This window comes from Lissotriton vulgaris, chromosome 4_1 (assembly GCF_964263255.1).
Source record: "Lissotriton vulgaris chromosome 4_1, aLisVul1.2, whole genome shotgun sequence".
NCBI lineage: Eukaryota > Metazoa > Chordata > Amphibia > Caudata > Salamandridae > Lissotriton > Lissotriton vulgaris.
This window is the reverse complement of record NC_141691.1, coordinates 632,166,591-632,183,823: the sequence shown is the minus strand read 5'-3', so window position 1 is coordinate 632,183,823 and position 17,233 is coordinate 632,166,591. Positions and strand designations below refer to the sequence as shown.

The window sequence follows — 17,233 nt, the reverse complement described above, 5'->3', positions numbered from 1 at the left end:
GTACATGTCCAATACATTATTGGAATACAAAACTTTACTTTGCAATTGCTGCCAGGCTTTTCTAAAAAGCTCAATAAATTGCGTCACGCATATCCGTTGGCTTTTACGTGGTCAGAGAATTTGACATCGGGTGACCTAAGAAGCCCATTTTCTGAAAAGTTATTTTCCGGAAACAATTTATAAACTCATCTAAACTAGAATATACATAGGTAAGACAAGGTTTAACAGTCACAATCGCGTACTATAATTTCCTCCTTTATGTAACTGACAAATGGCTCTGTGTGTGTGGCTGTGTGTGTGTGGCTGTGTGTGTTTGTGTGTGGTGAGCTCTGTGTGTGTGTGTGTGGCTGTGTGTGTGGCTGTGTGTGCGTGGCTGTGTGTGTTTGTGTGGGGTGGGCTCTGTGTGTGTGTGTGTGTGTGGGGTGGGCTCTGTGTGTGTGTTTGTGTGGGGTGGGCTCTGTGTGTGTGTGTGTGTGTGTGTGTGTGTGTGTGTGTGTGTGTGTGGTGGGGTGTGTGTGTGGTGGGTTCTGTGTGTGTGTGTGGTGGGTTCTGTGTGTGTGTGTGGTGGGCTGTGTGTGTGTGGTGGGCTGTGTGTGTGTGGTGGGCTGTGTGTGTGTGGTGGGCTGTGTGTGTGTGTGGTGGGCTGTGTGTGTGTGGTGGGCTGTGTGTGTGTGTGGTGGGGTGTGTGTGTGGTGGGCTGTGTGTGTGTGGTGGGCTCTGTGTGTGTGTGGTGGGCTCTGTGTGTGTGTGTGTGTGTGTGTGTGTGTGTGTGTGTGTGTGTGTGGTGGGCTCTGTGTGTGTGTGTGTGTGTGTGTGTGTGTGTGTGTGTGTGTGTGTGGCGGGCTCCGTGTGTGTGTGGTGGGCTCGGTGTGTGTGGTGGGCTCGGTGTGTGTGTGGTGGGCTCGGTGTGTGGTTCTCTGTGGATGTGTGGGTGCCAATACAATTGGTCTTGCATTTGCGAGAGATTAAGCTATTGACATTGTAAATGATAATGCCATTTATTTATCTGTTTTGAAAACCAACACATAAATAAAACTTTTGTCATTTACAATGCCAATAGCTCTAACTTTGGCAAAGCCGAGACCGTTGCATTGTAAATGCTGGCTTGCTTTTGTAGCCAGGATAAGTTTTTTTTTTGCCTCCTTGCACTCTTTAATATACCAGGGATTATGCAGATTAATCTCATCTGTCGTACCCTTATTACGTTCTTTGGCAATCCTACTTAATGAAGGTATCAGAGCTTCTGCTAATTTAGAATCAAAATGATACAACTAAAGTGCAGAGATGCTATGATCGAGCCTGTTACATAATCTTGTTTGTTGAATTGTACTTCTATGTCAGGACCGGAGGCTTCAGATTATGCTTTTCTCTCTTCGCTGTTTATTAAACAGAAAACCAAATAGCAGCCAGAAAAGCAATATTTTTTGTAAAGGATATGCTATACCCTCAACACTGGGATAAACATATCGCAAAAAACATAACACATGGGATACACTACAACTCCCATCAGTCCGTAAACATAGTCCTTCCATAGTGTCTACTGCGCTAAGGTAGGGCGTCCATCTTGTGATCCCTTCCTCTTTCTTCGCTGCTTCGCAGCCAGTTAAGTGCCTTTCCCTGTTCTCTCCCTCGGTTTTGTGTGGTGAGAGCGTTTTGGGGTTTTGGTACTGTGAGCGTTTGAAACGATTGTGGGGCTCTTGTTGTGGGTTTAACAATATTGTATTCCCTTGCAGAGTCCTGTGTTATTTCTCATTGTCGCGACTGTCTCCGGAGTTGCGTCTCGTTCACTTGCCGCCAGAGGGCACTGCCGCGTCTCGTTCTCAGCGCGTCTTTCCCTTCAACGGGAGCCGCGCTGAGGAGAGCGATCTCGCCGGAGCCTTCAACAGCCGCCCCACCGTGACACCCGGCCAGGGTTGTACTGCCCCAGTTTCTTGACACCCGTTGTGGGTCTGTACTTGCGGATTACCGCGTTGACGCCTGCGGGCGATATTTGCTCAGCACTTGCCGATTTTCTCGGCGTGACCTGCCTATTTTTCTGTGAGCGCGCTAGGGGGGCGGCTTGAGACCCGGTCTTTAATAAGAGGGTCAGCGCGTTAAGAGGAGTGCTGCCTCTTGCTTTCTGGGGTGCCAGATACTGAAAGCCCTTGCTAGCCTCCGTTAGCCCACATTGCTGGTGCCTGTGCCAGTCTGTCTCTCCTTCCCCTGCCCTAAAGGACCTAGTCATGGCAGAGGGGTATTATGTTGAGGAGGAAACCCACCAGTACTTGGGGGATGACAAATTTTATGACGCTGTTGATCAGTCCATCTATAGGTGTGTGCAGGAGATCGTGGGGTCTATGGAGGATAGACTCTCAGCCCGCATTGTGGAAGAGTGCGCTAAGTTGGCCTCTGCACCACTGGGTACCCAGGGTAATGCCCCTACCACTTCAGAGGTTAAACCACCTGCCCCCAAGAAGGCATGCAGGGATGGCGGCTCCGGGGGGGCGCAAGGAGTGGATAATGACGCCGTTGAACGCCTCCGAGATGCGTTCCTGGCAAAGGCAACCGAGCCTGACACCCCTGCGTCGCTCCCAGCCCCGGGCCCTTCGGGGTCGACCGCGACGGCCCCTTCCTCCCCGGGAGGGCTCTCCCCGGCGGACACGGATGATGACGAGGATTCAGTGCGCTCGTGGCGGCCGTCCGGATCAGCGGCTGAGTTGCCTCATGATGCCTCAGGTATGCTCGACCCGGATGATATTATTCATCCGAGGTCGGCAGCCTGGGCACCGGGCGACAAAGTCGCGAAGTTCGTGGCGGGGAGTCTACGCAAGCCATTGGAAAAGGAGGCACGTAGTTGCCTCAGGGGAGAGTGTCCGCGGCCTACACTGGAGGGGAAAGAGGCCTTAACTCCTGAGTTAGACGGGAAAATGGCTACTTTTATGGCGAAGTTTGTTAAAGACCCGCGAAAAGGCATTGACCGTTCCTGGCGGTCATGCCAGGACAAGCTTTTAGATACCATAGGCCCCCTAACGAAGATCCTAGCCATGGCGGAGGAGGCCAAAGTTTCCGGTTCCACCATTTCCCCAGAGGTTTTATCCAATTGGGCTCAGAGAGCAGTGATATTTTTGGGCAACGCTAATTGCGCCCTTTTGACGGAGCGTAGACGCTCGCTGCTCATTAAATTAGATCCCAAACTGGGGGACCTAGCCTCGTCGGAGGCGGGAGCAGTAGCGCAGGGCGGCCTATTTGGAGATCCATTCATAAAAGAACTGGGGAAGTTTGCCTCCACTTTTTCATCCCTAGACAGGGCACAGTCCACCATCAAAAGGGTGTTTAACCAACGTTTTTCCTCGGGGGGCCGGTCGTGGTAGGGGCCTCACGACCGGCCGTGGCGGACAGAACCAACCAAATAAAGGTCAAGGCTCCGGCAGAGGTCAATACAACTCCTCGGCCAATTACACTAACTTCTACCCCTCCAGGGGTCAGCGCTTCAGAGGAGGCCGCGGCGGCTTCAGGAATGATGCAGGCAACAACAGTTCTCACGGTGAGTGTAATCCCGGCGGACCAGGTTCAGATTGGGGGGAGACTGGCCTGCTTCCCGGAGGCCTGGTCAGCACTTACGAAGGACGCGTGGGTTCTTCAAACAGTGCGTGGGTTTCGCATAGACTTTTACGATCACCAGTTTCAATTAAGGGATCCACGTCCCATTCTTTTTTCCCAGGAGGATGCCCGGTTGATCGACGAGGAGGTCTCGGCGCTGTGCCGGAAAGGAGCTATCTGTCGTTCAACCCGGCATCCCTCAGGTTTCCGCAGCAACATCTTCCTAGTGGAAAAGACGGATGGAGGCAAGAGACCTGTGATAAATCTCCGAGAGTTCAATGGTTGGTTGGTCTACAACCATTTCAAGATGGAGGGTATCCATCTTCTGAGGGACGTCCTCCGGTCGAACGACTGGATGGTCCGTTTGGACCTAAAGGACGCTTACTTGGTAGTGCCCATTCACCCGCCTCACCGTCGATTCCTGCAGTTCCTCTGGCGGGACCAGGTTTACGAGTTCACGGCCCTTCCTTTCGGGCTCTCATCGGCTCCGTGGTGTTTCACCAAGCTGTTACGGCCAGCGGTGGAGGTTCTTCGGAGTCAGGGCATTCGGATGATCGTCTATCTAGACGACATCCTCTTAATGGCGCAATGTCCCAACAAGCTGGTTTCTTCAGCTCAACCAAACAATAACGTTATTGCAGGGCCTGGGTTTCATTGTCAACAAGGACAAGTCTGTCTTGACGCCTTCCCAGAAGATGGTGTTCCTGGGTTTCCTAGTGAACTCAGTGCAGGCCTCCCTCAGTCTGCCGTCGCGGAAGATGGCCAAGATCAGGCACGAGCTCCGGCAGACGATCACCAAGGATCGCACGTCCCTGCGTCAGATCGCCAGGGTGGTGGGCCTCCTCTCGTCCTCCATCCAGGTGATCTTTCCGGGTCCGCTTCATTATCGGGCCCTTCAGCGCCTCAAAACGTATCACCTCCGGAAGGGTCTGTCTTACGAACAGTTGGTTCCATTGTCCGAAGAGGTAAAGGAGGAGATGTCCTGGTGGCTCTCCCACATGGAGGCCTGGAACGGGTGGGCGATATTCGGGTCGGTTCCAGACCTAATAATAGAGTCGGACGCCAGCAGATCTCTTTGGGGCGCCCGTTGCGGCGATTTCTCCACAGGCAGAGGTTGGTCGTCAGAGGAGCAGCAACTCCATATCAATTGTCTGGAGCTCCTCGCAGGTTCTTTCGCGGTCCGTTGCTGGACCAAAGACTCAGCGTCATCGTGCGTCCTTCTACGAATGGACAACATCTCGGCGGTGCGCTATGTCAATCACCTGGGCGGTCCTCGGTCCAAGGCCCTGGCGAATTTGGCAAAGGATTTTTGGAATTACTGCCTTGCCCACCAGGTCTCGGTGACAGCGGAGTACCTACCGGGTCGGGCCAACCAGGTGGCAGACTGGCACTCTAGGTACCTGCGGGACTCGAGTCTATGGAAGTTGGACACTCAGGTGTTTCATTGGCTACAAACCATTTGGGGCCCGTTCTCGGTGGACCAGTTTGCGTCCCGCCTCGACTTCCAGCTACCGAGGTTCTTCAGCTGGAGGCCGGATCCTCTAGCGGAGGCCACGGATGCGTTCCTCCAAGACTGGAGTCAGGAACGCCCGTATGCTTTTCCTCCTTTTTCGATGATAATGAGATCGGCGGCCCTTCTTCACCGCCAGCAGGCGGAGGTGGTGATGGTGACGCCATGGTGGAGGTCACAAGTTTGGTTTCCGGTTCTTCTGGAACTTTCTTGGGATTCTCCAATCCTACTCCCCCGGCTCCCTCATCTTCTCCTCAATCCAGACGGGGACCCGCATCACCTGATAATGCAGGATTCTCTCCGCCTCATGGCATGGAGGCTTTCCGGAGACGCTGGTCACTCCCAGGCCTTTCGGGAGCAGCTGGCTCCTTTTTGTCTAAGGCATGGGCCAGCAGTACCACGAAGAGATATAGATCAGCGTGGTCCAGGTGGGTTCGTTGGTGTCTCGACGGGACCTGGATCCCCTGGTCGCAGGAGTCGTTCACGTACTAAATTTCCTGGCGGAGCTAGCGACTAGTGGTCTGGCTTACCGAACCATTAATGCCATTCGTTCGGCGATTTCGGCGGCGCATGAACAGATAGACGGTGCCCCGGTTGGGGAACACCCTCTGGTGTGCAGGCTCCTTCGGGGGGTACTTCTTGATTTGCCCCCGGAGCCGAGGTATTCTGTCCTTTGGGACGTTAATGTGGTCCTGAATCTTTTCCTTTCCTGGCAACAGAATAGATATCTTTCTCTGAAAGAACTATCGGCAAAATTGGCCATGCTCTTGTGCCTGGTGTCGTGTCGTAGGGTGTCTGATGTACGTGCTTTGGATATCTCAGCGAGAGTGTTTTCCCCGGATGGGGTTACCTTCACGGTGGGTCGTCGAACGAAGTCCGCAACGAGATCTATATCTTACCCGGCCTTCGTGGACGTTCCCAAACTATGTGTGGTTCAGTGCCTAAAAGCATACGAAGATATGACTTCAGAACTTCGTCCTCCGGGCGAACAGCAGCTCCTGATTGCACTGCGAAAACCGCATAAGGCGGTATCCTCTCCCACCATAGCCCGTTGGGTACGGTGGATACTGCAAGAGGCTGGCATTGATACCAAGCAGTTTGGAGCTCATTCGGCCAGAGGTGCCATGGCCTCGAAAGCTTTCTCCTTGGGAGCACGTTTGGAGGACCTAATGCGCGCTGCGGATTGGTCCTCGGATTCCACTTTCAAACGGTTGTATTTCAAGCCAGTGGTGGATATTGCGAATTTGGTGGTCAGTCAGCTTTAAACAAGCATAATCTGAAGCCTCCGGTCCTGACATAGAATCGAAATTTGCCTAGCATAGTAACGGTAAGTTTCAATTCTATTAAGGACACGGAGGCGAGGATTATCCCACCCACATTCCTGCGGAGGTCCCTCCCCGTATTGGTGTAAGTAAACAACTTTGAAGGTACTTGCTTCTAATGTATCTGCATATGTATTGTTCTTGACTTGTTCTGCTCAACTATATACACTTACGGCGCTGACGCTTTTGCTATTTTCCTTCCAGGTAGTGAGGCTAAACAGGATTGTGGTTGATTTGGCGTGACTCGCGCGAAGAAAGAGGAAGGGATCACAAGATGGACGCCCTACCTTAGCGCAGTAGACACTATGGAAGGACTATGTTTACGGACTGATGGGAGTTGTAGTTTATCCCATGTGTTATAATGTTTTTTGCAATATGTTTATCCCAGTGTTGAGGGTATAGCATATCCTTTACAAAAAATATTGCTTTTCTGGCTGCTATGTGGTTTTCTGTTTAATAAACAGCGAAGAGAGAAAAGCATAATCCTCGCCTCCGTGTCCTTAATAGAATTGAAACTTACCGTTACTATGCTAGGCAAATTTCGATTCTACATCACACATAGATGCTGCATATAGGCTAGAAAATGGCTTACTCATGTTTTAGCATCTAGAAAAATTGTCCTTACTACTTCTTCCTGTTTTATAACCGTTAGATATCAGGCGCCACAAGCCTGTCTGATCTTTGGCTGCCCTAATTAGTTCAGTCCAAATGTTATCATCCCAGTATTTTTTAGTTTCAGCTAGTAGCCTATTGTACTTGGTCCTTTTCTCCCTTCGAAACATTGCATTTTTAGGTCTCGGTCTGTGAACGATTGCGCACATGCGCAGTGGAGCTGGCGAGATTTAATGATATTCAATATTTTCCACTAGCGAGGTTAAGCCCCGCCCATCTTCTCCATTGGCTGGCATCACCGTTCATGCTAAACGGTGGCCAGCCATTGGAGACTAGGTCCTAGCGACGTTCTTCTTTCTCTCTAAGCCCCGTCCTTTTCAGACTGGCTTATGTGACTTCCTTCTGTTGTAAAACATTTGTTATTTTTATGGGGCCAGCCCCATAAAGATTAGAAACCTTTTACAGCAGAAGGAAGTCGGGGGAAGAGAAAGACTATGTCAGTGTGGATTTGTATCTGTGGCACTTATAGCCTCTGGTGTCTAGTTTCTTTTCGTAGGTTTTCACGTGTGCTGCAGAGGGGAGGACGTGCAAGTAAACTTTTTAATATCATAGAACAGACTTTTGCTCACATCGGAAACTAACATGCAATAATATAATACCCTGTAGTGGACTTTTGGTGGAAGTGCCCGTTGCACGTCACGTTCTTGCTTAGAATATCTGACTGGGACACTGTTGGAGCACCAGGAAGAGAAGTGGAAGGTGCTGCACCTCCCCCAGCCGGTGCCCGAAGAGAAGGCTTGCAAGTCGCTCCTGCTTCCTGCGCCGAGGCTGCCTCTGCCGAGGCTGAGCAGTGGGGCTCCCCGCCGCATCGGGTAGCATGGCCGAGGGAACCCTCGCCTGCCTGCTGTGCGCCGCCGGCTTCCCCACGCTGGACCCTCAGGGCTTCCCCCCCGCCCTCCCCGCAGTAGGACACCTGCTCGTCGTGAGGGTTCAGGCCCCCTGAGGAGACGGGCCGGCTGGACCGAGACTTCCTGGAGGTGGTGAAGCGGGACATCCGAAGCTGGCTGCAGATGTGCGAGCGGCCCAACATCACATATGCCGTGCCCAAGGCAGTCATGGACATGGTGCTGCGCAAGCTGCACGCGGGCAAAGTGCGCGTGGACGGCCGGGTGGAGATCCCCAACCTGGACTGGCACGCCACGTCCATGCCAGGCCAGCAGCAGCACACCTCCAAGATCATCAGCTTCGCGGAGACAGGTAGGGGGCCTCAGGGAGCTGCGTTCAGCACTGTTCCTTCACTACTGCTCACCGCTGGCTGCGCTGCTGTGCTGTATGATTCAGCACCCCTCCTCTCAAGGTGTCCCTCCCCACTGCCCTCCACCCCCAACTATCTCAAGGTATTCCTTGTCCTACATCACCCACCATCTCAAAGTATCCACTGCCACTGCTACCCATTATCCACTATTTCAAGTATATTGTATTTCTCTTACTTCCACAATCTACAGACCCCTACACAACTCCAAAACCATTATTTATAATTATCCTCTGCATAACATCTTTTGTCTATTCTTTAGCGAGGACACGGAGTCTGTCATCATCCTGTGACCCCCACCTTGTCAGACGATAGAACATCGCCCACCCCGCCACGAGATACCACCTCAACTTTCCTTGAACTTCCATGTAAAGGATGGACCATGAAGTCCATCATGTGAGCGCACACTACTTCAGTAGGACATTGCTAAAACTTCTGAGCATGGCGTAGGTATACTGACACTCTGTAGGCGCCAGTGGTCACCAGGACTGGAGCACATCAGTAGGTAGAGTCTGCTGATGCGTGGCATTAATTCACTGCCACTGTCCGGCACAGCTCCAGTACTAACTCACTAGGCCAACATTAGCTCTTCTCAGCAGGGTTCCAATAAGCTGCAGGCTAGAACTGCAACTTGCCAACAACTATCTAACAATTCATAACACTAATAAAAACAAAGCTAAAAGCGATCTAATTACAAACAGAATTGCTTAAGCTTAACTAAAGCAGAGACCGTTGCATTGCAAATGCTCGTTTGATTTTGTAGCCAGGACAAGTTCTTTTTTTGCCTCCCTGCACTCTTTATTATACCAGGGATTATCCAGATTAATCTCACCTGTTGTACCCTTATTACGTTCTTTGGGTATCCTACTTAATGTAGGTATCAGAGCTTCTGCTAATTTAGAATCAAAATGATACAGCTCAAGCATGCAAGACCATCTTATTAACAAATAGCAGAAAGACTGGACTAACTTTTAATCTCACTGAGGCATGGGTATTTCTTGAGTCCTTCAGGGCTAGATCCAACCAGGCTAACAGCATTGCTGCTATGTTAATAAAATACGATTTAAAGCAATGCATATGAACTGTGTTAATCTACAAAGTCATTGGTTATTGGATAACTGACTTGTTGCACCCCATTTATAGCACACTTAACTGTTCTTTCTACTAAACTGTAAATAACAGCCTGACTCTTTGTAGCCATTGAACTTTTTGAGAGCCAATTATGGTGTAATCTTATATTTGTGGTTCTAGCCCCCATCACTTAAAGTAAACCAAAACCTCTCAACTCTGCTGTCTCTCAATAATCAACTGCCTAAAGGGAGTCATTTGGTTATCCACTTAAGATTAAAACGTTATTGGGGACTATGGGACACTACTGGTAAATAAAATCCACACAAGATATAGCTCAGGACACCCACTACTGCAGGACCCCAAGAAAAGGCTTCACATAACATTTTTTCAACTCAGGAAGAAACAGGGACAAGTGTATTAGAGATAGCCCGATTTTTGTATCATTTCATTCAAATGCAGACTGGTCCATTAGACTAGCAGTTCAGCTTTGTTTACGAGAACATGGACAGCATCCTGTAGGAAGGTGCTACTTTGAGTCAGCACATATGGAGAAGGACAAAGATTTCGATCTGGACCTTTAGTTACTTTTGTTTTTTTCCCTACTGTTTGGGAGAAGGACGTGGTGATGCGCATTATCCAACAAGCATTGGAAATGCAATAGGTCTTGCAGCATTAGAGTTAGTGCTTTTAGAATTGTTTATGGGTTTTTTTTGTAAATCTTTAGCATTTTTGTTTCCTGTAGCCAATGCTAAAGAATTACAAATAAAAAAAGCCATAAACAATTCTAAAAGCTCTAACTCAAATGCTCCGAGACCTATTGCACTGTGTGAGGGTGAGGGGTTGAGGGTGAGGGGTTGAGGGTGAGGGGTTGAGGGTGAGGGGTTGAGGGTGAGGGAGTGAGGGTGAGGGAGTGAGGGTGAGGGAGTGAGGGTGAGGGAGTGAGGGTGAGGGAGTGAGGGAGTGAGGGTGTGAGGGTGAGGGAGTGAGGGTGAGGGAGTGAGGGTGAGGGAGTGAGGGAGTGAGGGAGTGAGGGTGAGGGAGTGAGGGTGAGGGAGTGAGGGTGAGGGAGTGAGGGTGAGGGAGTGAGGGTGAGGGAGTGAGGGTGAGGGAGTGAGGGTGAGGGAGTGAGGGTGAGTGAGGGAGAGTGAGGGAGAGTGAGGGAGAGTGAGGGAGAGTGAGGGAGAGTGAGTGAGGGAGAGTGAGTGAGGGAGAGTGAGTGAGGGAGAGTGAGTGAGGGAGAGTGAGTGAGGGAGAGTGAGTGAGGGAGAGTGAGTGAGGGAGAGTGAGTGAGGGAGAGTGAGTGAGGGAGAGTGAGTGAGGGAGAGTGAGTGAGGGAGAGTGAGTGAGGGAGAGTGAGTGAGGGAGAGGGAGTGAGGGAGAGTGAGGGAGAGTGAGGGAGAGTGAGTGAGGGAGAGTGAGTGAGGGAGAGTGAGTGAGGGAGAGTGAGTGAGGGAGAGTGAGTGAGGGTGAGGGAGTGAGGGTGAGGGAGTGAGGGTGAGGGAGTGAGGGTGAGTGAGGGAGAGTGAGGGAGAGTGAGGGAGAGTGAGTGAGGGAGAGTGAGTGAGGGAGAGTGAGTGAGGGAGAGTGAGTGAGGGAGAGTGAGTGAGGGAGAGTGAGTGAGGGAGAGTGAGTGAGGGAGAGTGAGTGAGGGAGAGTGAGTGAGGGAGAGTGAGTGAGGGAGAGGGAGTGAGGGAGAGTGAGGGAGAGTGAGGGAGAGTGAGTGAGGGAGAGTGAGTGAGGGAGAGTGAGTGAGGGAGAGTGAGTGAGGGTGAGGGAGTGAGGGTGAGGGAGTGAGGGTGAGGGAGTGAGGGTGAGTGAGGGAGAGTGAGGGAGAGTGAGGGAGAGTGAGGGAGAGTGAGTGAGGGAGAGTGAGTGAGGGAGAGTGAGTGAGGGAGAGTGAGTGAGGGAGAGTGAGTGAGGGAGAGTGAGTGAGGGAGAGTGAGTGAGGGAGAGTGAGTGAGGGAGAGTGAGTGAGGGAGAGTGAGTGAGGGAGAGTGAGTGAGGGAGAGTGAGGGAGAGTGAGGGAGAGTGAGTGAGGGAGAGTGAGTGAGGGAGAGTGAGTGAGGGAGAGTGAGTGAGGGTGAGGGAGTGAGGGTGAGGGAGTGAGGGTGAGGGAGTGAGGGTGAGTGAGGGAGAGTGAGGGAGAGTGAGGGAGAGTGAGGGAGAGTGAGTGAGGGAGAGTGAGTGAGGGAGAGTGAGTGAGGGAGAGTGAGTGAGGGAGAGTGAGTGAGGGAGAGTGAGTGAGGGAGAGTGAGTGAGGGAGAGTGAGTGAGGGAGAGGGAGTGAGGGAGAGTGAGGGAGAGTGAGGGAGAGTGAGTGAGGGAGAGTGAGTGAGGGAGAGTGAGTGAGGGAGAGTGAGTGAGGGTGAGGGAGTGAGGGTGAGGGAGTGAGGGTGAGGGAGTGAGGGTGAGTGAGGGAGAGTGAGGGAGAGTGAGGGAGAGTGAGGGAGAGTGAGTGAGGGAGAGTGAGTGAGGGAGAGTGAGTGAGGGAGAGTGAGTGAGGGAGAGTGAGTGAGGGAGAGTGAGTGAGGGAGAGTGAGTGAGGGAGAGTGAGTGAGGGAGAGTGAGTGAGGGAGAGTGAGTGAGGGAGAGTGAGTGAGGGAGAGGGAGTGAGGGAGAGTGAGGGAGAGTGAGGGAGAGTGAGTGAGGGAGAGTGAGTGAGGGAGAGTGAGTGAGGGAGAGTGAGTGAGGGAGAGTGAGTGAGGGAGAGTGAGTGAGGGAGAGGGAGTGAGGGAGAGTGAGGGAGAGTGAGGGAGAGTGAGTGAGGGAGAGTGAGTGAGGGAGAGTGAGTGAGGGAGAGTGAGTGAGGGTGAGGGAGTGAGGGTGAGGGAGTGAGGGTGAGGGAGTGAGGGTGAGTGAGGGAGAGTGAGGGAGAGTGAGGGAGAGTGAGGGAGAGTGAGTGAGGGAGAGTGAGTGAGGGAGAGTGAGTGAGGGAGAGTGAGTGAGGGAGAGTGAGTGAGGGAGAGTGAGTGAGGGAGAGTGAGTGAGGGAGAGTGAGTGAGGGAGAGTGAGTGAGGGAGAGTGAGTGAGGGAGAGGGAGTGAGGGAGAGTGAGGGAGAGTGAGGGAGAGTGAGTGAGGGAGAGTGAGTGAGGGAGAGTGAGTGAGGGAGAGTGAGTGAGGGAGAGTGAGTGAGGGAGAGTGAGGGAGGGAGAGTGAGGGAGAGTGAGGGAGAGTGAGGGAGAGTGAGGGAGAGTGAGGGAGAGTGAGGGAGAGTGAGGGTGAGTGAGGGAGAGTGAGGGAGAGTGAGGGAGAGTGAGGGTGAGTGAGGGAGAGTGAGGGAGAGTGAGGGTGAGTGAGGGTGAGTGAGGGTGAGTGAGGGCGAGTGAGTGTGAGTGAGGGTGAGTGAGGGTGAGTGAGGGTGAGTGAGGGTGAGTGAGGGTGAGTGAGGGTGAGTGAGGGTGAGTGAGGGGTTGAGGGTGAGTGAGGGGTTGAGGGTGAGTGAGGGTGAGTGAGGGGTTGAGGGTGAGTGAGGGGTTGAGGGGTCGAGGGGGAGGGGTTGAGGGTGAGTGAGGGTGAGTGAGTGAGAGTGAGGGGTTGAGGGTGAGTGAGTGAGGGTGAGGGGTTGAGGGTGGGTGAGTGAGGGTGAGGGTGGGTGAGTGAGGGTGAGGGTGGTTGAGTGAGGATGAGTGAGAGTGAGGGTTAGTGAGGGGTTGAGGGTGAGAGGTTGAGGGTGAGTGAGGGTGAGAGGTTGAGGGTGAGTGAGGGTGAGGGGTTGAGGGGTTGAGGGTGAGGGGTTGAGGGTGAGTGAGGGGTTGAGGGTGAGTGAGGGGTTGAGGGGGAGGGGTCGAGGAGGAGGGGTTGAGGGTGAGTGAGGGGTTGAGGAATATGTCCTTTGTGCACACACAAAAAAAACAACAACAAAAAAAACATACAAACGCAGGCACTCTTCTACCATGGTGGAAAGTTGTCTGCGTTGGCGCCAGGGAGCCAAAACAGCGCCAATGCAGAGGAAAAGGCAGGAATGCACTGTATTCTTTTAAAAATGGCACATTCCTGCAGTTTCCCTGTCACACAGCCAGTCAAAGCAAAATTTGACCCTATCCTGCAGAATAATTCTGCCCCTCTCCATGAGGGAGCTTGCCTGACAAAATACAATAAGTGTAGAACTGAAACCAGCCATCACAAGCTCAATGAAAGATAGGTTTCGTGGCTCTTGAGAAAGACAATGCCCTGCGTTATTATGTAGCACATATGTCCCACTCAATTAAGTTAGACTTTTTAGCTGTATAGGGCTTGAGTTTTGGGGAAAATCGTGAGCAAACTTAGACCGGTTTGAAGGATAGCACTTTGCAGTGACTTAGAAAGCCTCTATGTAGGAAAATGTGATAATATTTGAAATCAGACTTAACTTGCCTAATTACAACGTGTCTTTTTTTAAATCTGCTTTTCATAATTAAAACAACTGCCATAGGGTGTTGGTGGGCGCCAGTGCCATAGAGGCAGGCACATGAAGGCTTCTACCAGAGATGTGAGAAACAGCACCATATGTGAAAGCCTTCTCTACACACACACACTTTATGATGTAATGTAGAGATCTGAAAATAGTCTGGACAAATAACCAGGTGAGCCAAAATCTTCCAAACGAAACATTAATTCTGATCCTTTACGCACCCCCGATTTTTAATTTAAAATGCAGGATACAACTGCCCATTTCCTTATAATCCCCTCAACTCCAATGGGTCTGTGTACGGTGAAAACTCAACACGTCTGCGGCGCGTGCAGAGAATGAATGGATGGACACGTCAGCCCCAAGACTGTGTGGGGGGGAGGGACTTCAAACCATAGGCACTCCTCAAACGTCAATATAGTGCAGACATCAGGCAATAAACGAAAACATTAAACAACCGTAATTTAGAGTATTTGTTGTCTCTCTCTTTGAATTTCCGTAGGCATTCATCATGACAAGTAGGCACAAGGCAACAACTGGTTCCAACAAAATAGCCCTCATTGTAACCCTTTTAAGTCCTGCAAAAACATGGTTCACCGTGGATTTAAATAAAATGGCCCTTCAAAATATCCCATTCCACTACCGGTAAAGCAAGAAAACAAGTCAAAATATAAGAAATCAACCCCAAACAAGCAGCGCCATAACCGATAAATTCCCTTGGGATGCTTCCCAAAGAGAGCAATCAAGTTCTTGGTGTGACGCTTACTGAAAGAGAAAACCTATGTTGCCAGGAAAGGAGACTAATCTTTAAATGAAAGTTCTAATGGAAGTCGTTAGTCAGAACCTTCGCTACAAGACGAGATTACAAAACTCCACAAATCTCCAAAGGCATACACCTTCTCCCTACAGTGCGCAGAGCAGTCTACACTTACCTTTCACCACGGAGACAGGGAAGGCCAGGAGCAAAAGCAGGAGCATTTTGTGTAAGGTCCTCATGGCTGCAACGGACTACCAGGTTTGAGAAGCAACACCCAAAGGTACTTGTACTGCGCCCTCTCGCTCGAAAGGAGGGCAGCTGGCAACAAGTGGTAACAAGAAAGGGTGGAGGGGGCAGGGGAGGAGGGGTCCGGGGAGGAGGGAAGGGCCAGAGGGACTTGATGGGAGTGGTGGGGGGGAGGGGGAGGGTATAGAGAGGGAGAGGAGGAGAGACAGGACAGGGGGAAGCAGCAGAGACACGGCAGGTAAAATAAACAAACAAGCCTTTCACCGTAACACGGCGGGCAGGGGAGGGGGCGGAGAGGGGAGAGGTGCGACACGGCAGGCAGGCAGGGGAGGAGAGTAGGAGGAGGAGGGGGGAGGAGAGTAGGGGAGGCACGGCCTAGCGGCAGGCAGGCAGGGGAGGAGAGGAGGAGGGGGGAGGAGAGTAGGGGAGGCACGGCCTAGCGGCAGGCAGGCAGGGGAGGAGAGGAGGAGGGGGGAGGAGAGTAGGGGAGGCACGGCCTAGCGGCCGTGCAATCAAGTAGTGAGGGGGCGGAGCTGGGGGAGGCTGTGAGAGAGAGTAGGCAAGGCAGGCGGCTGGGGGCATGTGGCACGCGCATTTAAGCTCAATGCGCATGCGCATTGAGCTTAAATTTCTCGTGCACTGCAAGGAATCGCCACGATTCCTTGCAGTGTGGATAAAGAGCGGATAAGTGCCAATACTCTCGCCTTGCTCGATGCGCATGCGCATCGACAGGCGAGACCTAAAAATGGGGTAAAGTGAATCTCTTTGCCAGGTGGTGAATAGCTACATACCCTTTAACCAAAAGATCCCTGATTGAGTTGTGAGCAGTCACCAATGGCCAAACATTATGGGGTCATACACCATATATGAAGGTTTGAAAGGGATCTGAAAGTGCATCTTGCCTCCGGGCTTTAAATTCCAGGATCCTTGGAGGTAGCACAGACATGGCCAAAGTCCGAGAAAGAATGAAAGTTTGCAACAAAAAAAGTGGTAAATAAAATGTTTGTTAAACTCTGGATCCTGGGTTATGGACCGCATAAACAAAGGAACCGTTGTCAACAGCAGGCTTATATGGACTGTGCACATCATCCACATCAATCCCCAACATGTTACCCAAATATTCATTGTCTTTTAAAAGATGTGGATATTTTTAAAATGAGGAAACCTTTATTTCTTAAAATAACGGTTATGTTTGAGGCACTGTTTTTGATACTTACAGAAGGATCAGACTGGAATAAATATGGCCTTTCCTCATCCCAACCAGCAATTAACAATGATACACCAAATGGTCGAACACCACTGTGGAAAGAAAACAGATCATAAATGCACTGAACTAAACTAGCCCATACATATCTACTGTGCAGCAGAGATCACATGTCTAGGAATAGAGTCCAACTACCCCTAACAATGAGTGGTCTTCGCACCTGAGAGGATTAGCCTCCATCTAAAGTATGAGGGCATTTAAAGAACTTTGCATTTTTTTAAACCACTACTCAGAGGACAAGTATACATTCATTTATTACTAGTGTTAGAGGAAATGAAACATGAAGGAATTACGCTACAGCAGACACCAGTAGAAAATTATATACAAGTATACGAGGTGAAAGAGCAGTGTAGGCCTAAAATTCATTCCGATGCCAGAGAGGTGAAGAGTTCACTTGAAAATAGAGTGAATGACCTCCAAGGTCTTAGTTAAAGGAAAACCAGTGTTTGTAAAGTTGAAGGAATTTATGATCTTAGCACACAGGTAAGTATTCTGTGTTCTCTGCAAATTGAAAACCTGATTGAATAGGAGCAAGAGATTGAATTAGCACACAGAATCTGATAAGAGGTCTTGGGAGCAGAATGATAATGAGCACATGCACAAATACACATGCATTCAAGAGTAGAGAATAGTTAGTTTATTAAGCATTGTTAAAAATTACAATGAAGAATGTGCAAAATCATAAGGATAGGGACACATTGGGATTAAACGTTTTTCTACCCAATGTGCAACTTCCAAGTAATTAATTATTTGACTTTTGTAACAAGCATTGTCGGGAGTATAAAAGTGGCTGCCTGTGAAGCAGCTGATTGAGTCCATCCTGTGTGTAGGTAGCTACTCTCCCTGTCGTGACAGTATAAAGCTGTGTTTACCTCGCCAAAGAGGAGTCTTGACTTGTTTTCTTTAAGTTTCTCCATAACATTTTGCGAGCCAGAACAGGAGTCCCTTTAGCCCTTAACCGACTACTGCCACCGGAGTATCGCCTTCCCTGCTGAATAGATCATTGTATATCATTGATGAGGTAAGCAGACCCCGTGTTCTCTAAAGCTCTGGGGGTAAGGCCCTGCCGATTACCATCTTTAAGGGGAGGACATTGCTGACTTTGTTCCGTGTTTTGTATATATTATGCGATTTGTCTCTCTAGCAATGGTAAAAGCAGATAAAATTTAAATA

The 17,233-nt window shown here is 50.7% G+C and overlaps 1 protein-coding gene across 1 annotated transcript in view; it reads right to left on the bottom strand.

Annotated features, from left to right (window-relative positions):
- Nucleotides 1-17,233, bottom strand: part of PSMA2 (proteasome 20S subunit alpha 2) — a 161,210-nt gene that overhangs the window by 38,214 nt on the left and 105,763 nt on the right. Inside the window, exon 5 of the mRNA XM_086964872.1 lies at nucleotides 16,014-16,095. Coding sequence (XP_086820998.1) covers nucleotides 16,014-16,095 — 82 coding nt within the window. The remainder of the gene's footprint in view (nucleotides 1-16,013; nucleotides 16,096-17,233) is intronic.